The 26608-nt window shown below is 44.2% G+C and overlaps 1 protein-coding gene across 2 annotated transcripts in view; it reads left to right on the top strand.

The window, feature by feature from the left end:
- Mgat4a (alpha-1,3-mannosyl-glycoprotein 4-beta-N-acetylglucosaminyltransferase A) overlaps nt 1-26608 on the top strand; it is a 99816-nt gene that overhangs the window by 52030 nt on the left and 21178 nt on the right. For both annotated transcript variants that reach the window (XM_052193021.1, XM_052193020.1), the window contains exons 6-8: nt 20798-20844; nt 22674-22787; nt 23396-23471. In XM_052193021.1, the coding sequence (XP_052048981.1) occupies nt 20798-20844; nt 22674-22787; nt 23396-23471 (237 nt within the window). The remainder of the gene's footprint in view (nt 1-20797; nt 20845-22673; nt 22788-23395; nt 23472-26608) is intronic.

Below are 26608 nucleotides of genomic sequence, written 5' to 3'. Positions count from 1 at the left end.
ATTGCTAAATCTAGTTGAGTCTCGATGGATCAGTGAGAAGTGTTTCCCTAGGTGTTTGTCAAGCACCAGTAACAACAGGTCCCTCTTCTGTGGCCTTGAGCATGATTTGTGCACAGGGTGACTGGAGATCTCAGACTCCTCCTCAGCTCCTGTTTCCACATGCCTACTTGATAACTTCATAGGGACGTGTTTTTTACTTGACAATGTCATATGTGTTTAATGAGCCCTGTAGTGGTTTGAGTAAGAGTGGCCCCCATAGGTTCATAGGTTTGAATGCTTCCTTATCAGTGAGTGGCAATATTTTAAAAGATTAGAAGGATTAAGAGGCATGGATGGCTTCATTTGGGGATGTGTGTCACTGGGGATGACTTCAAGGTTTCAAAATCCCATGCTGAACCCAGGGTCCCCCACTTTACCTGTGGGCTCAGGATGTAGTTCTAAGCTACTGTTTCCAGGATGTTCTGCCTGCATGCCTCTATATTCCCACCATGATGATAATGGACTGAACCTCTGAAACTGTAAGCCAGCCCCCAGTTGAGTGCTTTCTCCTGTAATAATTGTCCTTGGTCATGGTGTCTCCTCACTGTAATAGCACAGTGACTAAGAGAGGCAACTCTCAATTTGTCCAGAACGTAGTGAGTCTAGTCTCCTTAAACTGCTGCTCTTGCGGTCTCCATATGCTCCTATGGGTGGTGCTAATCCTGAGCCTAGTGTCTCGTACAGAGCTGCGTGTTCTCCGTTCTGTGTGTTACTCTAAAGTCTGCCTCTAACTTTCCACTCCCTTCTTTCTCCGTCCCAGCTGATCACCTTCTGTGAGGCCACCTCTGTTCTCCCAGTTAAATTAATGTTAGCACTAACAGGCACATATGAAAAAAAAAAAAACGCAATTTTTTTCAGGCAATTCAGGGATTTCTATGAAGGCACGAATATCTCTGGTTTAAATAATATGAGGAGAGATTAAGAATGAAAAGATTCTGGAGCTGCTGGGCATGCTTGTGCATGCTTGTAAACTCAGATCGTAGGAGGCTGAGGCAGGAGGATTGCTGGAAGTTCAGAGCCAGCTAAGGCTATGAAAGACTGCATTCTGAAGTACTGATCTCTAAAGAGAATGTGTAGGTCACTGTGGGCCATCTCTGCTTCACTAGTGTTGCTTTTTCCTCTCTGTATTTTTATTTGTATATCCCTTAGTTTTCATTTTAAAATTTAAAGTGTTCACTTTTATTATTTGAATTATTTTTGGGTTTTGGGATTTCTCTTTTCCTCCCAGTGTCCCTAAACCCTTTCTTGCATTCTTTCAAACTCATGACCTAATGCTTCATAAATTGCTGTTACACAGAAGTTATATATACATGTGTGTTATATAGCTTGCATGTGCCCAAGATATATAAATACAGCCTGCTTGATGTGTTTAGTGTTACTCAGGTGCGTTTTCAGGGCTGACCTCTTGGTATTGGAAAACAGATCTGTGTGCTTTCCCTGGAGAAGACCGTGCATTTTCTCAGAACCTCAGCCTTCCTCAGTGGCCTGCAGCTCTTTGTGCACGGTTGAGGCTGTGGGCCTTCCATGGCTGTTGGTGCTGTCTTTGTTTAGTGTGTGTCTAGGCAGCCATGCTGACGAGACTTTATGAGTGTGGCTTCTGACATTCTCAGGAGACACGATCTCAGAGTAAATGCCATTTCTCCACCTCTTTGTCTTTCCACCCCTCATGAAGCAATCCCCTGAGCCTTCAGTGCAGGATTTGTACTGTGGATAGGCTGGGCTCCACAGTTCTGCGTATTGATGGGTTGTGGTTTTCCGTAATGGTCTCTGTCCATTGCAAAGAGAAGTTTCCGGGATGTGAGGACTACACTTATCTGGCTAGACCCCAGAGAAAGATCAAAGTATTTTTGTGTTTGGATGCTGTATTAGTCAGGGTTCTCTAGAGTCACAGAACATATGGGCGGTCTCTATATAGTTAGGGAATTTGTCAATGACTTACAGTCTGTAGTTCACCTCGCCAACAATGGTCAGCAGCAGCTGTGGATGGAAGTCCAAGGATCTAGCAGTTGCTCAGTCCCACAAGGCAAGCAGGCAAGGAAGAGTGAGTCTTTCTTCTTCTAATGTCCTTATATAGGTCTCCAGCAGAGGGTGTGGCCCAGATTAAAGGCTGTAGGTCTCCAGAAGAGGGTGTGGACCAAATTAAATGTACCACCTTGCCTTTAATCCCAGATGACTTTGAACTCAGAGATCTCCTTGTCTTAATCTTCTGGGATTCATAGCCACTATGCTTCAAGATCTCCATGCCAAGATCCAGGTCAGAAACTTATATCTCTGAGCCTCAAGATTAGGATCACGGGTGAGCCTTCCAATTCTTGATTGTAGTTCATTCCAGATATAGTCAAGTTGACAACCAGGAATAGCCACTGCAGATGCTATGCCTGCATCTGTGTTTGGGTGCATGCCTGCTATCAGTGGAACCCAGAAGAAGGGGTTAGATTCCATAGGAACAGAGTTAACAGACAGTTGTGAGCCACCACGTAGGTGCTGGGAATGGAACCTGGGTCCTTTGAAAGAGCAGTCAGTGCTCTTAACCACCGATTCATCTCTCCAGCCCCCCAATCCCCCATCCTTTTTGGAAAGGATCAAAAGATGTTTATCTTTGGGAGAGTAATCATTAGCTACGATTCTGTCCTTTGCTTCTCTCAGTTCAGAACTTTAGAAGGGGCCAAGATAGACGGCCTGTTTGTTCTGGAGAGTTCTTTGTGGGCCCCAAGTAGTTGGTCCATTTTCAGTTTTTGTAACTTTTAGAGTTTAATTATAGTATTTCAAGTTACCCCTCTGATCTCCATATGCACACCATAGCACATCCCCTGTCTCCAAGTAAATACATATTAAAAATAAAATATACGGGATAGGGGATCAGATGGACTCTGGTAACAGACTGTGCTTAGAGGCCATTGTCTTTGTCTTTATTCCTGCTTGTGATGCCTGCAAAACATCAAGAAAGAAAACATCAACAAAAGGAAAACCTGTGACTTTATTTCTGCATCATCCCAGTCTGGTTCCTCAACCCAGCTCCAGTTGCAGGCATTCACCCCAGCCAGCTTCCAGTAAATCTTTTGCTGCTGCTGTTGTTGGCTATTGTCTTAGGGTTTTACTGCCCTGAGCAGAAACCATGAGGAAGGCAACTCTTATCAAGGACATTTCCCTGGGGCTGGCTCATAGGTTCAGGCAGTATCATGATGCAGGAAGCATGGCAGCTCCAGGCAGACGTGGGGCTGGAGGAGCTAAGAGTTCCACCTCTTGTTCCGAAGGCAGCTAGGAGAAGACTGGCTTCCAGGAAGCTAGGATGAGGGTCTTAAAGCCCAGGCCTACGAGGCCACACCCACCCCAACAAGGCCCCACCCACCCCAACAAGGCCCCACCCACCCAAACAAGGCCACTGCTTGTAAACGTGCCATTCCCTGGGCTAAGCCATATACAAACCACCACAGCAATGCTTGCAGTTTCTGCTGGGTGCAGCTAAGATCCTATCTGATGGGGCTATATCTTGTTTCAAAAAGAAAAGAAAAACCCTTAAATTTTTTAGATGGCCACCAAACGGAACAGGAAGTTCATGTGGTTGCACGGCTGTGTTGGTGGTTAGATGCTCTTTTAGTGGATTAGAGAGAGAGTGTGGTTTTTTGATATAGTTGTCAGGCACAACTCAGCCTGCATGACTGACAAGTAGGGATGTTGTTGAAAACTATGATTGCCAAGGCTTTGGAAAGACTCATTTAGAGTAAGAGACGAATTAACTATTTTCCCTAATGTTTTAAATTCTTCTCTTACAGTTTTGTTTTATAAATGACAATATTTACATCATTAGGAATATAGGTTCTTTAAAAGCTCATCTTAATGGTCTGTTGTCCAGCTAAAATTTTAGTTAGTTAATTAACTTAATGAATTAGTGAATGTTTCGAGATAGTGGCTCACTATGTAGCCCTGACTGGCCTGGAATTCACTAGACCAGGCTGGCTCAAACTCTCCTGCCTCTGCTTCCCAGAACTGAGAATTCGGAAGTATATGCTACCATGTCCAGTTTCAGCCAGTATTTTTTAATTCACTGGTACATTTATTAGTGGTTTGGGGGCAGGGTCAAGTGAGTTCAGCCTCACTGGCTGGCAGCATTGTTTCCTGTACTCTCTTTTGACTTCTTTGTCTAGTATTCCACACACTTGATTCTCTTCCTTCCTGAATCACTTCAAAATGTGCTTAGCTCCCAGCTTAGAGTAAGCCTGGTCATCTGTCCCTGTCCCCCACCCCCACTTCCCACCTCCGTCCTCCCATCCCCACTGGGAATTGGATTCAAGGCCTCAGGCTTGCTAGGATTAGTGGTATAACCAGGCTTTTAAAGAAAACCTTTTAGTTTTTGAAAGAGGTGTCAGGGAGGCCTTGAGCTAGTGATCTTTTTGCACCAGCCTCACAGATAGCTGGGCCTGCAGGTGTGCATTAGTACATGTCCTTCCCCACTCCAGTTCCCACTTCAAAACATTGTATTGAGTCTTTTGTGGATCTTTCGGTTTCTTAGGTGGTCTTTAGAGAGTTTCCTATTACGGAATACACTAAAATTGGTGGGTTTGCTTTTTCCTCTCTGCCCCTCCTCTATCCCAAGCTGCCTTTCTTGTTAGGTTATCTTGCTTAGTGCATTCCACGGCATTAATACACAGGCTTCCATGTCTGTTATTAGACTAATTTGCTTTTGAGGCTGCCATTTGGCTGCAGGGTTGTTGTGTGAAATATTAAAAAAGTAGAACTGGCCTCTAACTCTCTGCCCCAGCAGCCTGGCCGGCCATGCACTGGAAATTCACTGGCCCAGAGCACCTGAAATGTCTCCACCCTGCTCACTAGGTTCCCAGTGGTAGGTTACTACCACGCTAACCCTGTGTTTCAAATCCCCCAAACCTTTGTGGTGCACATCTGGCAAACCCACACTTTGTTGCCATGCCTTTCTCTCTGACCCCAGACGAACCACTGCATGAAGGAAAACACAACACAAACTTAGTTCCGAAGCAATCAATGGTAACTCAATCTCTGGGCGCAACCACCAAAACCTAATCTTGTAAGCTGTTTTTATTAAAATCTGATCCATCCAGTGGTAGATCCTTGTGGATCCTCCATGATACCAGGAAACTCTATCAGCTACATCTCACCCTTCTGCTGACCCACTCCCTCCTGCTTCCTCTCTTCCTCTCTCCGATCCAGAAATCCCGCCTACTTACCCAGTGATTGGCTCCTTTATTCATTAGGGAGTTGGTTCACAGGAAGCACTCATTCCTCATTGCAGACAGCCTCTCCTAGGAGAGCAAGCAGCACAGAGCCATCCACCACACAGGGTGAGATGGCTGTGTGGTGTTGTGCCACGCTGCCTCTGCCCTGTTAGGTTTGCCTGCTTTCTGCACAGGGCTGGTGTATTTTGCTCCCTCCTTCTCCTCTTCACGGTCTGTTCCAGCTCCCTGCTGCAGTTATCAGTGTTCAGCAAGCACTGCTGTCCTTTGGATGTCTTTCCTCCTGTCTTGATTGAGAAAAGCTCTTCTCAGTGAAGCTTCTCATGAACAGCTGTCTCTGAGGTGCCATATGGTTGCCAGGGTTAGTTTTTGCCAACTTGAAACAAATTTATGTTCTTGGAAGTAGGGACCGGAGTTGATGGATTTGCTTCTATCCAGATGACCTGTGGGCATGTACGTGGGGGCGTTTTCTTGATTATTTATTGATGTAAGAGAACCCAGCCCACTGTGATCCTTCTGAAAATGGCCATGCTTTTAACTTTCACATCAGGACTATGCTCCATTGAGTTAGCTTCTGATAAGGTATAAGGTAATGTGAAAGATCCGGCCGTCATCCATTTATTACCACAGTTGCCTGTGTTGCAAGAACACTGTGGTCTCTCTGACATATTTATTGAAAGCCAGTGACTGTTAGGTGTGAGGTTTTTTTTTTTTTAACTGTTGTATTTCATTATCTGGATTTGGAGCTAAATCTCATATCAGCACTTCAACACCTCCTGTAGGTTGGCATGAAATATTGACGATGATGCACAAGTCCGGTCCTACAGTTTTGGTCTCTTTAGGATTGCTTCAGACTTTGAAGCCCTTGTGTTCCAAACACCTTCAGAATCATTGCAGTGGCTTCTCTATGGCAACATCTTCAGTTGAGTGTGGTTTTCTTTGTTCGTTTCCTTAAGTTAATGGTCAAGTCATTGCTCACAAGTTTCTTTCCCCCCCCCCCCTTCTCTCTCCCTTTCCCTTCCTCTGTCTTTTGTTTTTTCTCAATAAGTTTGTTGATACACTCTGCTCAGAAACCTTTTTTCTTACTATTTTGAATTTTACTTGCATTTTATGAGTCATTGAGGGTTTGGGTTTTTAGGCTACTGGCTAACAGGGGATAAAGATGTGTTCTAGGCATGTAGGCAATAATTATATTACTACTACTACTGCTTTACAAAAACAAACTTGCCAACTTTCCTTCAGTCACAGAACTCTTCTTGTTTGTCATCTCTGGTCTTTGAGACAAAGCCATGCCCACTTGAGCCTGAGAATTTCAGTTGTTAATATTTCAAAATGAAGCGTGTGGTTCTTGTGTCTGGTCTTGCTGATAATGGTGTGTGATTTCCAGGATGGAACTTGAGGACACCTGCCAACTCTCTTAACCACGCCACAGCTTTCTAAGGTTCAGTCTTTCCTATTAGACACTCTCTTTTTGAGGGTGCTTTCGGTGAGGTTAGTTGCCTGCATGTTTTTAAACCTTTCCCCCCTCTGAAGTACGTCAGGCGTGCTGCCAGCCTCAGCCATGGCTCTCTCTCGCTGGGATTGCGTTTTCTCAGACTCTTCTCTTGTTGAATGAGTGGTTATTGAAGTACCACTGTGAAGCAGGCACTGGGGATAATGACAGATAAATTCCCCAGACTGAAAGGTTTCCTTCTCTAACGTTGGCTCTCTGTTTTGAGGGGAGATTGATTTCTAATTTGATGTACAGATTGCTGAGCAGTCCATATGCAGCACCACAGTTGGCTCTTCTGATTTCTGTCCTGGCTGTGAACGTCTGTCCCAGCTCCACTGCCCACCTCTGAGACCTCCGAAGTCTTGGGGCTCAGGCTAGCTGGCAGGTGGAGGAGACACAGACCCTGTGACTCTGTCCTGTCTCTGTGGCATTCACAGCAACCCTTCTTTTAGTTTCACTTTTCTGCTTTTTTTTCCCCTTAAAGATGGATGCAGAGATTGTGGGTGATTTTTTTCTTTAGTAGTGTAAGCAATTCAAAGCTATCCGCTCACTCTCAGTACCACAGTAGCTATATCTCAAGGTCTGTTTTTTCAAGCTCACAGAGAGGGCATGAATGAGTATGAGTGGGAACGTGCACATGTGTGGGACCCGCAGAGGCAGGAAACGGCAGATCACCCCGGAGCTGGAGTGATAGGTGGTCGTTATGAGATGCCGTAGGTGCCGGGGACTGAACTCAGGTCCCCTGCAAGAGCAGTAAGTGCTCTTAACTGCTCTGCCATCTCCCCAGCCCCTACACCCCATATGTTTTGACACACCCCTTAGTTTTTTTATTCAGAGTAGAATACCTCTAAGTTCCTACATTTTTTTTTTCCCTTGACCCACGGGTTATGTAGAAATCTGTTTTTTACATTCTTACCTATTGAGAATTTCTCACAATTCCCACTGTTAACCAATCTCCATTTCAGGCTCATTGTAGTCAGAGAACACCATTTACATGGTGTTGGTCCTTTCAACCTTCTCAGTACTTGTTTGTTGGCTACTGCGCTGTGTGTGCCTAGAGGATCCTACATGCTCACATGACATATTTTCATAGAGATGTTTAGTAGGTTAAGTTGGTAAAATTACTAGAGTTTAGGGTTAAAGTCCTGGCTTCAGAGTCCCAGTGGGATAGCCTTGGCTACACATCCAGATCATCTTTAATGGGCTAGCCTCAACCACACTTCCAGATTATCATTGATGAGAACAAAGAAAGGACTTTGCTTCAGTCAACCTTGCCATGTAAGGCAGAACAATTGAAGGGCTTCAGGACCCCGAGTCTGTTTCCAGGGGCTGACAGAACTTGGAGATTTGGTAGAGAGGAAAAACAGAAGGGGCTCTGGAGTTTGCATGACTGACTGACAGGAAATATGGGTCAGGCCAGTGCTCTGAGATCTGTGTCTCAGTTCTGAATCTGTAAGGCGTTCAAGAGAAACTGTCATCTCTGTCATCATTTGAGGGGACATTCTGGTTTCTGGGTATGATTGTTCCTGCTCTGGGGTTCAGCCTTAGCCTCTGAAGGGGTGATTTGCTCTGTGATTAGGGGGAGTTTCAGTCCAGTCATAAAGATACTCGTTGATCAGTTCTGTGGCCTCTGATGTCGAATGTAGCTGCTAAGAGAAGGAGTCGGAAGGAAAAGTAGTTAAAGCAGCAAAATAGATCCAGCATGGGGCAGGTGGGGAGGGAGGCCAGAGCCAAGCGTCTACAGTGTGGAAGGCACTCTGCTCTCTCTCTGTACTGATCTAGTCAGCTGTCTGGATTTTAAACTGTGCATGACCATACTTGGGCATCAGTAGTATCTTGGCCTGCTGCTTTTCAGCAGATAAACCCTTAAGATATTTATATACATGTTTGTTTGTAAATCACACAAATGATGACTGATAAAACATTTATTTCATATCTCCTGGAGTTCAGTCATGATCCAACAGGAAGAAGTGACCTGTGGTGGGCACATCAGGGAGTAACTATAACATTGACCTCTCTGGAGATGAAGAACATTCGTTCATGTAGCTTGCAAGATGTTTGGGAGCTCTGAGAGGATGAATGGGGTCAGGGAAGGGCAGAAAGGATGATACCAATACGTGGCCAATGTGGAGTGGGCTTATTGGCATAGAGGTCATAGGGCAAGGATATGTGACCATATGTGGCCGACATGGAGTGGGCTTATTGGCATAGAGGTCATAGGGCAAGAAGTGTGACAGCACCATTCCTGACATGCTCAGGAGGAGGCCTGTGAGTGGCTGGAGCTCAGTAGGGGACAGTCCGGAGGGATGGGATAAAGGAACACAGGACTTCTATGTCATTACCGGCTCTGCTTTTGCTCCAAGTCAAAGGGACTGTTGGGCATTTTTTTTTTTAAATAGCCAATGGTAAATATTTTCAGTTTTGTGAGTCATTTGATCTGTGTTAGAACTATTGAGCTCTCCATGTTTAGCCTGCAACTAGCGGTGGATCATATAGAATGAAGGTTATGGCCATGTTCTAATGAAGCATGGAACATTGACTCGGCCCTGAGGGCAGGGGCTCAGGCTTGCTGAACATCGCTCCCACATGGAAAGCTCCTTAAAAGTTTCAAGTACCAGGGAGCCAGGAGACTCCACAGCCTTCTGTGCACAGCCCTCCAGGAGAAAGTGATCTCCCAGCAGCACTTTCACTTCTGAGCACAGAGGTGAGATCTCCACCTTCTCTCTGGAGAGGACCAGCTAGGAGCACACAGGCCTAAGATCAGTGGAGTAGCTGGGACTGAAGTCTTTCCCCCTCCATTTGCACCAGGGAGCCAGGAAACTCCACAGCCTTCTGTGCACAACCTGCCAGGAGAGAGAGAGATCACCCAGCAGTGCTTTCACTTTTGAGCTCAGAGGAGTAAGGACACAGGCTTACAGGCCGACAGGAGGAACAAACTCCGGCCAGAGACAACAGTACCAACTAGCACCAGAGATAACCAGATGGCAAAAGGCAAGCACAAGAACCTTACCAACAGAAACCAAGGCCACATGGCTACATCAGAACCCAGTTCTCCCACCACAGCAAGTCCCAGATACCCCAACACACCAAAAAAGCAAGAGTTGGATTTAAAATCATATCTCATGGTGCTGATAGAGGGCTTCAAGAAAGACTTAAATAACTCCCTTAAAGAAATATAGAAGAACATCAGTCAACAGGCAAAAGCCCTTAATGAAGAAACACAAAAATCCCTTAAAGAATTATAGGAAAGCACAACCAAGTGAAGGAACTGAACAAAACCATACAGCATCTAAAAGTGGGAGTAGAAACAATAAAGAAATCACAACGTGAGACATCTCTGGAGATAGAAAACCTGGGAAAGAATTCAGGAGTCATAGATGCAAGCATCAACAACAGAATACAAGAGATAGAAGAAAGAACCTCAGGTGCTGAAGATACCATAGAAAACATTGACTCAACAGTCAAAGAAAATGCAAAATGCATAAAGCTGGTAACCCAAAACATCCAGGACCTCCAGAACACAATGAGGATTGATTTCCAACTTAAAGGGCCAGTAAATATCTTCAACAAAATTATAGAAGAAAACTTTCCTAACCTAGAGAAAGAGATGCCCATAAACATACAAGAAGCCTTCAGAACTCCAAACAGAACTCCAAACAGAACAGAAATTCCTCCTGGCACATAATAATCAAAGCACCAAATTCACTAAACAAAGAAAGAATATTAAAAGCAGTAAAGGAAAAAGGGCAAGTTACTTACAAATGCAGACCTATCAGAATCACACCAGACTTCACACCAGAGGCGATGAAAGCTAAAAGATCCTGGGCAGACCTCATACAGACCCTAAGAGAACACAAATGCCATCCCAGACTACTATATCTAGTAAAACTCTCAATCATCATAGATGGAGAAACCAAGATATTCCATGATCAAACCAAATTTGCACAATATCTGCCCAGACATCCAGCCCTACAAAGGATAATAGATGGAAAATGCCAACCCAAGGAGGTAAACTACACCCTAGAAAAAGCAATAAAGTAATCTTCTTCCAACAAACCCAAAAGGAGATACCCATACAAACATAAAAATAACAGGAAGCAACAATCACTATTCCTTAATATCTCTTAACAACAGTGGACTCAACTCCCCAATAAAAAGACATAGACTAACAGAAACGTTTATCATGTAAATCTTCAATTTTACCAGAAAACGTTTGTAATTCCTCCTTTTAATTAATTTAGTAATGTTTTTATGTCTACCATTTTATCTGCATTATTTTTCGTGATAATCTTCCAATTTTAATGTCTTTCTATATATTTCCTCTATTTTATCAGAAATGTTTTCAATGTAAATCTTTGATTTTATCACAAATGTTTCTAATTCCACCTTCAATTAATTTAAAAAGAGTTTTTATATTTATCATTTTATATGTAAAATTTTCCATGAAATAGTCAATTTAACGTGTTTTTCTATGTATTTCTTGAATTTTACCAGAAATATTTTCCATGTAAACATTCTATCTGAAAATGTTTATAATTACACCTTCAATCAACTTAGAATTATCTTTATGCCTATCATTTTGTCTGTATAATTTCCATGATAATCTTTAATTTTAACATGTTTTTCTATATATTTCTTCAATTTTATTAGAAATATTTTATTAGTAAATCTTAAGGTTTATCAGAAAATGTTTATAATTCCACTTTTATTTTATTAGTAAATTTTATTAGTAAATCTTCAGGTTTATCAGAAAATGTTTATAATTTCACTTTCAATCAACTTAGGAATACTTTTATGCCTACCATTATTACATCTATATAAAATTTTCCATGATAATCTTCAATTCTAACATGTTTAAAATTTTTAACATCTAAAATTTTTCAACAATTTTATCAGAAATATTTTCCATGTAAATCTTCAATTCTATCACAAAATGTTTCTATTTCATATTTCAATTAATTTAGCAATGTTTTACATGTCTACCATTTTACTCTTTAATTTTTCATGAAAATTGTCAATTTTAACATGTTCTATGTATCTCTTCTATTTTATTTGAAATATTTTCCATGTAAATCTTTAATTTTATCATAAAGTGTTTTTACTTCCCTTTTCAATAAAAAAGAAAGTTTCAAGTAGAGAAGACACTTGACATCATAATGCCTTTTATTATTTTTTTAAAGGTATGTGTGTGTAGCTGTGCACATCTGTGAGCTCTGTGTGTGCCTGGTGCCCTCACAGGCTAGAAGGGAGCAGAGGATCCCCATTACTGGAGTTACAGTTAGAGAAAGGATTTTAAAGATTGTGCAGTGCTCCCCTGTTATTTTGCTGCAGCTTAAGTAGCGGCAGTAGCTACTGAGACTAGGACATTAACATCAGTTAACTTAAAAAAAAACTTTAAAAGTTACATATTCTCTCTCTCTCTCTCTCTCTCTCTCTCTCTCTCTCTCTCTCTCTCTCTCTCTCTCTCTCTCTCTCTCTCTGTCTCCCGAGTATATATCTGAGTTATGTGTGCTCGTGTGTGTGTGTGTGTGTGTGTGTGTGTGTGTGTGTGTGTGTGTGTAGTGTGTATGCTGTGTGACTGTGTTGTGTATGAGAGACTCTGTTCTGTGTCACACAGAAGTCACAGCACAGCTGAACACTTGTTCCTTGCTAGGTGCTTTTACCCACTGAACCATCCTGTGTGGGCTCGATACTCTTGTTTTGTTTTCTATGCGGCCTGACCTGTTGGTCTTGAACTAACAGAGATCTACCTACCTCTGCCTCCCTGCTGGGATTAGAGGCGTGCCATACCCAGTCTCCCAGTGTAGACTCATTTAACTGTAGACCTCATTTGGAGTCCTTGCTGTCACTGCTACGGTCGCCCTCTGTTTCGGCATCCCAGGCATCCCCGGTTGCATCCAGTGATCCTGAATCCACAGTTTCTCACTGTGGCGGCTCCTTAGGACTTTGGACAGTCTTATGAGTCCTGGTCACCTGTGTGATAGTGGCTCAGCTTGAGTGTCTCCGACCGCTCTCACAATTGCTCTGTGGTCACAGGCCGTGCTGAGGTGTCAAGGCCTGTCATTTGAAAGGGTCCAGGCAAGTTCTAGACTAGGCTATCCCAAGAGGTCCCAGAAGAGGTCAGTTTATGAATGGATTTGAACCAAGAGAGTGCTGGGGCCTGTGTGGGAATGTCTACTGTCATCTGCAGATGGGAGGAGACAGAGAGGCCAGGACAGGTAACTCAGATGAAGAAGTAGTCATCTTTTTTTTTTAATTTTATTTTTTTAGCCTTTCAACTTCCTCTTTCCGACTCGCTATATTACAGCATAGGACCATTTTAGAAACTAGTAAAGCGCACAGAAATACTGTGGTATGTGTTTGCCTTTGAAGTTTAAAAACTCACGCATTTATGTGGGCAGAGGCACTCTTGTCTCAGACCAGAAACAAGGTTTTGTTTTTGTTTTATTCTTGTTTTTCTCTTCCATAAGCTCTCAATCACATTTTTGAACACACTGTCGGACCTCTTGGTCCTGCTGATTGTCAGGTACAAATTATCTTTCTGGAATTCTCACTGGCACTTTAGTATGTAAAATAAAGTGTTTTTTCTGGCAGTGGTGGCCTTTCTGACATAAGCAGCTAGAGAGATGGGAAATGTCCACCTGACTGTTCTGAGACACTAGGCAGCAGACTACACAGGGTAAGGCCGTCCGAGAGACAGGACTAAATGCCCTGAGCCCTGGCCTCTACCTGGTGACACATTCTGCGTCAGCTCAGAAGGGAGGATACCGAACTGAGCTGCTGGGACATTCTCAGACAGGGTTCTGAACGGAGGATGCTATAAAGAAACATCCAAGGCGCCCTTTGCTGTGTCAGGACACTAGGCTCAGGGGAGTCACTCTAAGGCAGGAGGACAAAGCGCATGAAGCCCAACACCTCCAGCGCTCACAGCAGGTAAGAGCTGGGCCGGCCAGCACAGTCCTAGAGAATGCTTCATGTGCCATTTACCACCAAGTGTGTTCTTTGATATCTTCTGTGCCTTAAAAAAATGTTTCTGGGGCCTGGAGAGATGGCTCAGTGAATCACCATGCATGGGCAGATTTATTTCTGCATATTCTTGTGAACAGTCTTCTAAATTCTTTGCCAGCCATGTTTGATAGAGCTCTTTCTGTAGAATTCAGAATTCACTATTGGAACTGTCATAGCCTTCGCCAAGGGGTGGCAGTGATAACGCCCGCCCCTGATCCCTCTATCCCCGGAGTTTTTGTGGTTTGGAAACAGCTCCCTCTTCTGGCCATTCTAGGTATTGCTTAGCAGGGATGAACACTATTTGGGCGATCTGGTGACAGTGTGGACCAAGTTCTTGGAGTCTTTACTTGGGTGTCTTGCAAGTTGGTCCTGTAGCAACTTCTGGCCCAAGCTCTCATAATCAAACTAGTGGATTGTAATCTGTAGTTGGAGAGAAGTGGAAGCCGAGGTCCTAGGTTAGGCAGAGCCCCTGTTCCGAATAAGTAGGAGGAGACCCCGTGTTCCTTAAAAATGAGCGCTTGAAGATGGCTTCCAGGTTGTGGTTGTGGTGTGGTGTGGTGTGGTATACACTAAGTTCATATAGCTGTGGCCCAGAACCACTGTGTAGCGTGTGGGGCTGGGAGTCTTGTCCCTAGGCAAGGTGTTTGGAAGGCTTTTTGGCTGACAGGAGCTGCTGCTCTGGCTGCTTGGGACAAGCATGTCTGCTGAGTGTTAGTGACATACGGAGGTGAGCGTCTCTCTTTTGGGGTAGGGCCACTGGGATGGGCTCTGGGCACGAAAACCAGCCATTTAGGGTCTCACACAAGGCTGAACTTCCGCAGTGCTTCTGGAAGTGACCAGTTCAGCCTTGTGAGCGGGCTGCCGTGCCAGCTGTTAGAGCAGGTGCTGCAGACGGCAGGTCTACAGAGGCTCGGCCATGACAGCGTGACTGCGCTTGCCACTGGGACTCCATGTCCCTTCTCTGATCCCTTCTGTCTTGGCTGCTGTAATTATGTCATTACAGCCAGAGTTCCGAAGGTGAGACTAGAATGGGCTTCCTGGAACCAGTCTCAAGATGCTAGAAATGAACCTCAGGACCTCCTCTCCATACGGCCTGGGCTGAAGGAGGTCCGCACTTCAGCAGTTCTCCAAGTATTGTGGTCTCTGAGATTGCCAGTTGAGATTTCCTGGTGGAGAGAGGAGCTTGCAGCTTCCGGTTCCTGCTGATGTCATGGCCTCTTAGGCCCCGCCCTTGCATACATGGCCAGCTTTGTGTGTCTCCCTGAGAGAAGCAGGGCAGCCTTGGCCTTCCTCACTGCTGTGCGCGCAGCCTGGATGCCGTTTCCTGCCGCCTGGTGCTTTGCTTCCTGTCCCCGTTACAGGCGATGTTCAGCTCACCCATCTCAGTCACGCCGGGTGCTGCTGTGCCGAGTGTGAGAACTCTGGAAAGGAGAATCCACTCCTCTGTTTCCCCAACCCGAGCCAGCTGTCATAAATTTACAGGGTGTTTCTTGTACACGTAGTTGTACATTCTTTATGGTCCTTCGCATTATGGTTTCTTTTCTATAACGTGTCTTCAGGATTCATCTGTATTTCGACACATAGAAGGAATATCTTGTTTTGAGTTATTTGTTTGCTTGATAGCTCGCTTGAAGGGTGTGTATAAACCAGAGGTTTCTCCTCTGTCACACTCCACCTTAGCTTTCTTTTTAGTAGTATTAGTAGTATTAGTATTATTAGTATTATATACACAGTGCTATGCCTGCATATATGTCTGCATGTCAGAAGAGGGCACCAGACCCCATTACAGATGGTTGTGAGCCACCACGCTGTTGCTGGGGATTGACTCAGGACCTGTGCACAGCAGTCAGTGCTCTCAACCTCTGCGCTGTCTCTCCAGGCCTCCACCTTGGCTTTTAAAGACAGGTAGGCGCTGCATAGAGCCTGGAGCTCCCTGGCCTGGTTATTTAGTGAGACGGGGTTCCTCCTGCCTCCTCATCGCTAGCGTTGGGTTTTGGGGTGAGTGCTGCTGTCCCTGATCTCCCACCCCGTTCCATTGGGGGATCTGATCTTTGCTCCTCGTGCTTGTCGGCTGAGCCCCTCCAGCCCCCCTTTGCCTTATATGCCTATTTAATTCCCCGTTGTCCAAGCATCCCACTCCTGGGACACGCATATCCCAGTTTTCAGTTCGCAGGTGAGTTGTTCTCTTCTTTCATACAGTTTCCCTTTGCTGTTGAAAATGTCTTAGGCAAAGTGCTCAACTCAGAGCAGCTCTTGCGTGCCGGGCCATTTGACCCCAGCCACAGAGGGAGGTCAGGAGTCCCACTGAAGAGACCTGGTTAACCGGGTGCTTTCAGACTGCTCGTGGGTTGAGCTTTCTTCAGGGGAGTCCCGCCCAACACCCCAATCTCCAGTAGATACCAGAAAGGTTCAGCTCTCCATCCCAAAGGATGCTAGTCATAGCTGTTGAAACAAATTTTCAGTAGATGCGTTAAAAGGATGGGGAGGGAAGTGTTCTGTATGGTGCTGTTTTGTATTGTTCATAAAACGGCTTAAAGCTCTTGTAACACACCGTGCTGACTGGAAATTCTTGCCAGTTCTCGGCTTCAGATCAGCCTGCCGGAAGCAGAGCGCAGACTTTGCCTCTCCGTATTCCTTTGCTTTAGCTAGCCGTATCACCACGGCTTATCACGTATTTATCAAACTGGGATTTAGGATGTTTCTGAGCATACTGTGGTCTGTGTAAACTGTGCTTGGCCACAGTCTCCAGAATCATAGTTTCAGATGGTCTTTGGCCAAGCGTTTGGGTGATTATCTAAGGAAGGGCCACTGACAGTCTGGCTCATCTAAGGGGAGAGGATCAACAGAAGCTGGAATCTGGTTAACAGAAATTAAATTAGGCAAAAACTAGGTATTGGGGTCTTTTTAGTGATAATAAACCATAAATAAATTTATTTTAAAACAAATACTTAGTATATAGGTAATTTAGCAGGTATAAGAGAGGAAGGCAAAGTCACACATCACATGAGGAGGTCATGCTTATTTATTTTCACACAAGGAATTAAATCATGACTGATGCTGCAGGATACAGAACATCTTTGATGAGTTTTTGGAGCCAATTGACATATTGATTCTGTAATCTGCAAAGCTGAGAACATCACTTTATATAAATCTGCGGTGTGAAAATGGCATGAGCATGTTCAGACTCATTACAGAAAGTGGAAACTCTGTTGGAATTGTTGACATTGTTCTGGGGCAGATCCAGGAGGGGCTCAGAGTAAGGTGGCTGTCCTCTCTCAGCAGGATCCAAAAGACATCGTCTCGACCAGCCTGTGCAATGCTCTGTCTCCGGGCATCACCTCACTGCCGTAGAGAATTCCACATGTTAATTAATGGGCAGATTCTACTTACCTGGAGTTTGAGCTCTACTGGCCCATGTTGTCTTACACAGATAGCCTGTTCCAAGAAGGAGCAGCCCATACTGTAAACAGTGTTCCCAGGCTCCCCAGGTCTCTTCGTGGGTAAATCTGAAGCGGAAAGTTTAAGGGTTCTTTGGAAAGTCTGTTGGATGGTGTTTTGCTGGGGCAAATGTGAAGGAATGTTTCATTAAAATGGATACAGGTGAAAGGCTATGGCAGACTCATGAAGGAAAGTTTTGCTGAAGCAGACACAGGAGAGAGGATGTTCTGCTAAAACAAGCACACGAAAGGACAGGTGATGAAGGACTCTTTGTTAACAGTACACTTAGTCTGCCTCCCATTGCTTAGTTGGGCTGTATTTGTTGGGACTCCAAAGAGAGAAATGGACCAAAAAAACTTCTGGTGGTATGCTGCGGTTTCTAGCCGCTTTCAGGGACTCTGGCTGATTGGATGCATATACCTGAGGCAAGGCCCGGGGAGGACATGTGATGTTTGGAGAGTGGAGTGACGGACAGCTACCTGTGCAACACTTGTGAGTCTTCACTGATAATCACTTCCCTGGGAGAGGCACAGCTGAGAACTTCTCATAGTGTTGGTCCCTCCTGCTGACATGAGCCGGGGATGAGGCCTGGCTGTCTCTGCTAGGTCGCATCACTGCTCTTGCTAACCAGACTCTACCAAACTGGACTACTGGTGTATCTGTGAAGTGTCTGCGACCTGTCTGCTGACCTGTGAACTGAACTGTCAGTTTCCAGGCAAACACAAACAGGAGTTGCTTTCTAAACAAGTCCACTTCCCCCCATCCTTTCTTTCCACTACTTGTGGTGGATGGTGAGCTACAAGGGAGGTTATAGCGTTTAAGAACAATCATTCAAAATAAGGTTTGAAAAAAATTAAAGTTACACACTTCATTATTTGTAGAGGAATAGGTTTTAATTTCTTAAATTCCTTTTAAAAAAAAAGATTTATTTATTTTATGTGAGTACACTGTTGCTCTCTTCAGACACATCAGAAGAAGACATCAGATCCCAGGTGAGCCACCATGTGGTTGCTGGGAATTGAACTCAGGACCTCTGGAAGAGCAGCAGTCAGTGCTCTAACCACTGAGCAATCTCTCCAGCTGATTTTAATTTCTTACCTTTGTTTAGTGTGTGTGTGCATGCATGCGTATACATGCTACAGAACTCATGTGAGGTGAAAGGTCAACTTGTAGAGTAGTTTCTCCTACAATCTCCTACCTAGAGATTATAACTCAGGTTGTCAGGCTTAAAGGCAAATTACATTTTAGTTTTTAATGAGATTTCTTTTTTTTTTTTTTTTTTTTTGCTACTTCCTGGTGTGAAGCTATTTCTTTTTACCTGCCAGCATTATATCACTGATTTGTCTGAATAGTTGACAGTATTTAAGTTGTCATGGAGTTTCAAATGCATAGAGAATTGTGCTGGCTAGTTTTAATCAACTTGACACAAGCTAGACTCACTGGAGAGGAGGGAACCTCAATAAGACCAGACTACAGGCAAGTGTATAGGGCATTTTCCTAGCAATGCAGGAGGTCTCGACCCATTGTGGGTGGGCCCGCCCCTGGGCGGGGATCCTGGATTATATAAGGGAGAAGGCTGGACAAACCATGAGGAGCAAGCCAGTCAGCAGCGCCCCTCCCTGGCCTCGGCATCAGCTCCTGCCTCCAGCTTCCTGTCCCCGCTTCCCTCTGTGATGGATGGACTGTGACCTGAAGTGTAAGCTGGATTAACCTTTTCCTCCGTGGGTTACTTTTGGTCATGGTGTTTCATCACAGCAATAGTAACCCTGACTAAGACAAGAATATTGGATTTTTCAGGCATTTTGTTTGTGTGTGTGGTCTTTGTTGGTGCTGCAGATCAAACCTAGGGCTTGGTTCATGTAAGGCAAAGGCTCTACCACTGAGCTACACCCCCAGCCTACATTTTTTATTGCCTATAATTGAAACACACCCTTCATTTCTGTCTTAGGGTTTCTATTCCTGCACAAACATCTTGACCAAGAAGCATGTTGGGAAGGAAAGGGTTTATTCCGCTTACACTTCCACATTGCTGTTCATCACTAAAGGAAGTCAGAACTAGAACTCAGGTCAGGAATCAGGAGCTGATGCAGAGGCCATGGAGGGATGTTTCTTACTGGCTTGATTCCCCTGGCTTGCTCAGCCTGCTCTCTTATAGAACCCAAGAATACCAGCCCAGGGATGGCACCACCCACAAGGGGCCCAACCCCCTTGATCACTAATTAAGAAAATGCTCCACAGCTGGATCTCATGGAGGCACTTCCCTGACTGAAGCTCCTTTCTCTGTAACTTCAGCCTGTGTCAAGTTGACACACAAACCCAGCCAGTACAATTTCGAACTGTGGTTATCCTCCTAATTTGAGTTCTGAGTATCAATATAATAATACAGGATGGTGCTACTTTTTGTTATATAGGTTTATTTAATATAGACTAGAAGGTGTCTTCCCCTAGCCCCTTCCTTCCCAATAGAATCGAAAATAAGTGCGCAGAGAAGCAGCACAGGTGTGACTGCAGAGACGAATCTTGAGTCTCCATTTCGGTTTCATGGTTCCAAGTACTGCTCAGTCTGCTTCCCCCGCTGTGCACACACGCTGCACACACACACACACACAAACACACACATACACGCTTACAGGCTCGGATGCTTGGGAAAACACGAATTCCTCCATGTTCCCTCTTTCTAGTAAATTGCATTGATTGAATTCAGCATTGAACATAATAAAATGTACACAGTTGCTTATTGTAATAGTACCCAAGGACACTTAGAGATGCTCTTCCATAGAACAAGTATCTAAAATAAAATGTTAAAATGGTCTTTCCAGTGTGTGATTCATTGTTTGGCCCACTTTGAGTTTGGGGTTAAAAGTTGAAGGGGCTGGAGAAACAGCTCGGCAGTGAGGAGCACTGACTGCTCCTCCTGAGGATCCGAGTTCAGCTCCAGGGCTTGCTCCATGGCTTATTAGCATCTGTTACACCAGACGGTGGTGGCGCACGCCTATAATCCCAGCACTTGGGAGGCAGAAGCAGGTGGATTTCTGAGTTCAAGGCCAGCCTGGTCTACAGAGTGAGTTCCAGGACAGCCAGGGCTACACAGAGAAACCCTGTCTCAAAAAACAAAACAAAACAAAAGAAAACAAAAAACCAAAAAACCCCAAAGCATCTGTTACTCCAATTCCAGGGGATCTGATGATGTCCTCTGGTGGCCTCCAAGAGTAACATTCATGTATAACACACACACACACACACACACACATATATACACAGATACATACATGTACACATACACACACACACACACACACACACGCACATACATACACACACACATACACACACATACACATATATACACAGATACATACATGTACACATATACACACATACACATGCACACACATACACACTTAACACATGCATATACCCACATACACATACATTCATGCACACATACACACATATGCATATGTACACATATACATACATACACACATACAGATGCATATACACACATACATACATATACAGTACATATACATATATACAGGCAGGCTAACACATATAAAATAAAAATCTTTTGTAAAACAAAATAAAAACCATACTTTTCTCTCTTCCCCAGACAGATCTTGATTATGTTCACGGTGTTGTTGCCAACCTGGAGAAAGAGTAAGTTTTTTGAGTACAGAAGTGAAACTGTCTTCATGGCTATTGTCTTTGGCTTTCTGTTAAAAGAAAAGTCTCTCCTTTCTAATTTGTCTGCTCAGTAGGGTCAGCTGTGTTTAAGTTCTCATTGCGTAGCTATGTGTACATCCACGTGTCTGGCGGGGAACTTGGTTCATTCCCCTGTAGCAAGGCTTTGAATAGCCTCTGCGGAGCACTGCCAACTGTCATCCTGAGTCTTGAAACTGAGGAGGGAGTCACAGTTGTGCAGAACTGTGTGAGTCGCCCATCGCTGCGCGCCACCAAACTTGTCAGGATTGACATTAAAATGAGGCAGACCTACTCATGTCTCTTTGTCCCTGTCAAGATTGGAGCCCAGTTCCCATGAGCAGGGGACAGGTGCAAAGCTAGGGAGTTTTAGGCGTTGCTGTTGTATGCTGTTCACTGGCTGGTGCTAATGTTAGATCTGATGGATTTCTTCAGTGAATTTCATCTGGCTTTCCCCCTAGGGGGTACATTTTTACTTGGCAAGAAAAGACTTAGGGAACTGGGGAGATGGTCCAGTGGTTAAAGGTGCTTGCTGATGTTGCAGACGACCTGAGTTCAGGTCCTCTGTTCAGTTCATCATCCCCGATGCCCCTGATACCACCTCAGGGAGATCTGTCACCTCTGCTGGCCCAGAACCCCCCTCCCCATGTAATAAACATAATTAAAAATAATAAAGATACTTAGAAAAGAATTAGAAGCAGTAGTTATTTGCTAGCTCCACACTTAAAATATCTCTTTGTCAATCAAAAGTATGAAAGCAGTAGATTTAAGAAGATGCTGTGCAAACTTCCGGGTCAGGTTATCCTGTTTAAAATGTCCCCCAGTGCTACATTCCTGTCAGTGTGTAGAGACAAGCTGCCCGAGGCTCCTTAAAGCAGGGTGATAATGACTCGTTCCTTGTCCCATGGGCCTCAGGGGCGATTGGTTCTACAGGCTTCCTTGATGTGCAGGGAAACCAAAGCCAGAAAGTAAGAGCACTTGCGTGCACTTGTGCAAAGGCCAGCATTACATGAGCTTCCAGGGAAGGTTTGCAAGAATGAGACGAGAAGGGTAACGTAAAAGGAAGCACATTTAGTCAGTGGAAACGGACTCAAGAGCCTCCGAAAGGTTTCTCAGCCCAGGCACCACTGATCGGGTGAGCTGATTCCGGTTATAGGTTCTGAGCATAATAGGATGTATGTCAGAACCCTTGGCATCTGTCACTAGTTGTGACAACCAGGCCCCCCTGAATATTCCCAGGAGAGATCAAGTTGCCCTCAGCTTAAAAACCCTAGATTAGAATAACAGAGCCTGCAGCCTACAACTAAAGCTTCCTGAATATCGAAGAGTTTTGTGTCTTTAAATTTGAAAGACTCACGTTCATTCATTAGTAGATGCACACACATGCCCTGGTGTGCATGTGAAGATCAGAGAAACATCTGCTAGTCTCTAGTTCTACTGTGTGGTTTCTGGGCATGACCTCAGTCCATCCACCAGGCTTGGGTATAGTCACCTTTAGTGACTGAACCATCTTACCAGCCCAGAAAAATGGAAGAGCTTTGATTTTTTTCATAAGTAATATATTTTGGGTATGCACGCAGATTCATTTGTTTGCTTTTTTTTTTCTTCAGTTTCCTGCTTTCTGTGGGACTTTGATTTGCTTAGGTTTGAAAAATTGATCGCTTGTAAGATGGCGCTGCCTGTTGTTTACCTAGGATCGCTGCTACATGTTAAATCAGTACATTGAGCATTAAGGCGAGTTACATCCCACAGAGCAAGCATAATACAGCTACCCTTTCTCTTGGTAGATTTTCTAAAGAAATTAGTTCTGGCCTGCTGGAAATAATCTCTCCTCCTGAAAGCTATTACCCTGACTTGACAAACCTGAAGGAGACGTTCGGGGACTCCAAGGAAAGAGTAAGGTGGGTGACAGAGATACCCAGGTCACGTAGATGTCAGGCTGTCATGGTATTGGTATTGCCATGGTATATAGTATTGGTTTCTGTTTGCATCCAATATGCATTATCAATCTCTAGCAGTATTCAATTCATATCCCTAGACACTGGCCTTGTGTTCCTAAAGCAGCCTTTGCCAAGCTCTAGTTCAGGGAGACGTTAAGATATTACTGGAGAAAAGTCTTGTGGATGAAGCAGTCTGGAAGGTGCTGTACTGTAACTCAGTAGAGCACACTTGGAGCCATGGGTTCTATCCTCAGCACTGCAGCAAGTGTGCTCACGGCTGGATGTGTTAGCATCTTCTATGCTGCACTGTCTCTAGAAGGGGATGTGTGTACAATGTTGACCAAATTTCCTTCGGTGGAGAGCCTCCATGCATGGGGTATCTGGAAGGTTAGTCTTCTTAAGACACACAGTGATAAAGGCTGCACTGGAGGAAGCTACTCTGTGACCATCTCTCATGTGCGGGAGTTGATCTGTGTGTGTTACAGTAGACACGAGGTTCAGACATACGATCTGAGTGTGCTGGCTTTGAGTGTGAGTCCTAATGTATTCTCCGATGCTGTTCATTCCAGATGGAGAACCAAGCAAAACCTGGATTATTGTTTTCTGATGATGTACGCTCAGGAGAAGGGTATCTACTACATTCAGGTGAGTTGGGTTTGACAGGGTGTTTGGGTTCGTTCTTTTGTCTTGCTCAGCTTTCGTGTTTGGTGGTTTTAATTTTTCTTAAGTAAAATACATTTATTAAAATAGAAAAAAGAATGTACTTAACTTATAAATCATTTGAAATGGGAAAATCAGGCATACATAGCTCAGAATAGGTTTTGTATTTTGTATATAGTTTAAGGATGTTTGGGTTCAGAAGTCTGTGTTAACATAGACTATGTTAACATATGTTCACATAGATATGGAAGATAGGAAGGTAGGTTAGAGGGCATCTCTTCTGTTCTTGTATTTGTGTGTATATGTCGTATATATGTGGTGTGTGTGTGTGTGTGTGTGTGTGTGTGTGTGTGTGTTTACTTGTAGGGTCCAGAGGTCAATGTTGGGGTCTTCCTCAACTAATCTTTACCTTAATTTTTGAGGCTGAGTCTCTCACAGAACCTGGGGCTTCTCAGTTCAGCTAGTCTGGCTGGCTAGCAGGCCCCGGAGCTCCCTGGCTTTTTGACATGGCTGTTGGTAGGTAGCAGTGCTTGTGTATAGCAGGCCAGCCTCAAACTTGGGGTTGTCCTGCTTCTGGGCTCAGAAGCACGCAGCACTTGTTTCCTTCAATTTCTGTCCATAAGATTTTATAGTTCACCTGGATAATCAGCCTTTCACTTCTTAAGTTTTTCTTAAGTATTTTAGCCTTTTAAGCAGTCTCCTGAATGAGATTAAAATGATTTTTGTTTGTTTGTTTGTTTTTTTGTTTTTTTGAGGTGGGGGTGTTTTTTTTTTTTTTTTTTTTTTTCAAGGCAGAGTTGCTTTATATAGCTCTCTGGCTGTCCTGGAACTCACTCTGTAGACTAATCTGGATTCGAACCCAGAGATCTGCCTGCCTCTGCCTTCTGAGTGCTGGGATTAAAGGTGTGTGCCACCGTTGTCCAGTTTGAGATTAAAATGATATTTTAGTTGGGTTATTGGTTATTGTTACTGGGTAAAAGTGATGACATGTGAATTTTTTTGTTTTGGTTTTGTTTTGTTTTTTGAGATAGGGTCTCTCTGTGTAGCCCTGGCTGTCCTGGAACTCACTCTGTAGATCTGGCCTGGAACTTAGAAATCCACCTGCTCAAGTGCTGGGATTAAAGGCATGCGTCACCACTGCCTGGTGTGATTTTTTTCTTTTATCTTATAATTTTGCTGTAATCATTTATTAGTTATAGTGTTTGTTGTTTTTTGTAGAGTTATATAAGGCATGTCACAGATAGGTGACACCAGCATCATGTTTTACATATTCACCTGAGCATAGTGACACAAGTTTACCATCCCAGTATTAGGAGGCAAGAGGATCTGTAATTTGAGGCCACCGTGGACAATGACAAGGCTCAGGGGAGCATAGGCTATGCAGGGAAGCCCTGCCTGGGAGGGAGCACACTTACACAGTGTGTGTGTGTGTGTGTGTGTGTGTGTGTGTGTGTGTGTGTGTGTAAAAGACAATGATTTTGCCATCTCACTGTGTTGCATTGTCCTGGGATGCTTTCGATTCTTGGATGTCTGCCTCCAACTGGGGTTTCCAGTGTTCTGCTGACGTTAGTGGGAAGCGCTGCCTGTTGGTGAACAGAGGGAAGCTTTTGATTTTCACCGCAGAGGAATGCTGGCCTCACAGACTGTGTGAAAGAGTTCTCTCTGTGTTGTTTTCTTGGGAGACTGAGAAAAAATTATAGTTAAATCTTTAATGTTCCTCAGTGAAGTTCTCTGGTCCTGGACTTTCTACACAGCTTCTGCAAGGAAGCTAATGGAGGGTTTCATTGGTGTCGTCACCTTAAACAGAGTCTTATGTAGCCCAGGCTGGCCTTGAGCTTAACAGATAGCCAAGGATGATCTGGAACCCAAATCTTTCTTCCTCCACAGCCTGAGCGTGGCATCATGGGAATTTACAGCCACAGTTGTATGTGGTGCTGGGGATAAACCCAGAGTTTCACGATTGCTAGACAGTGTTCTGACAACCCACATACATCCCCTGACCGTCAAGATGGTTTTTTGTTTTTCATTTTGCTTCTATTTTCTTAGTTGTTTTTATTTTATTTAATGTATGTGAGTACACTGTTGCTGTCTTTAGACATACCAGAAGAGAGCATTGGATCCCGTTAAGATGTTGTGAACCACCAGGTGGTTGCTGGGAATTGAACTCAGGACCTCTGGAAGAGCAGTCAGTGCTCCAGGCCACTGGGCCATCTCTCCTGCCCCTATTTTCTTAGTAGTTATAGCCATGTACTCAGGCGGGGTGAGTTGCGTCTTTCTAGGGACGTGTTGTTTCTTCTGTAGCTAGTTCAGATCACTGGCACATAACCTGTGGCAGCTTCTCATAATATGTGATGCTTTTACTCTGTGATGTGAGTTTTAATGTCCTCTCCTGTCTGTGTTGCTCATACTAAAGCTTTGCTCGCATGTTTATGGAAACATTTTGTACTACTAATTTTTGTAATACTCATGTGTTTCGATTTTCTTTATATGATCATTGTTGGATGTAGCTGTCCAGCAGCCATGGATTAACTGGGGACTGGAAATGAAAAAAGACGGGGTGGGGTGGGGGGAATGCTCGAGAGAAGGATGAAGCCAAGACAAAGGTTTCTGATCAAGGCTCAAAGTTTAACATTCAGCACTGTGTTTATGTAGGGAAAGCCCTCAGACCTGCAAAGCAAGCTCAGCAGGCAGTCTGCTCCTGTAGGAAATTGACTCCACCTGGGTCATTAAGGTCCAACTGTGGCAAACACTTGAGGTCTATTTAGCCTTCTCAAGGCTGGGGGAAGGGCACAATTCTCCCTTTTTTGTTTTTTTTAAAGATGAGCTGGGGGGTGGAGGGGCACAAGATTTACTTGTTTTCCATAATCCTGTCTAGGGTTCAGAGTGGCTAGATGGCCACGCCTGTCTTAAGTCTGTGTTTATATTGCTCCTTCTTACCCATTGTGGACTACATACATAGCCTTATGATGTATGTATCTGGCTTAGATAGATAGGAGCTAAAAACATGGTTACCTGTCTCTGCCCACCAGCCTTCAAAAGCACATTCTTTCCCCTTCAGTCCAAAGCTATGAAGGACATATGAAGGACAGTTGGATGTTACCTGAAACAGTACAATTATGAAA

Source organism: Apodemus sylvaticus, chromosome 9 (genome assembly GCF_947179515.1).
Source record: "Apodemus sylvaticus chromosome 9, mApoSyl1.1, whole genome shotgun sequence".
Lineage (NCBI taxonomy): Eukaryota > Metazoa > Chordata > Mammalia > Rodentia > Muridae > Apodemus > Apodemus sylvaticus.
The sequence above is the reverse complement of the archived record's forward strand: the minus strand, read 5'-3'. Positions and strand labels throughout refer to the sequence as shown.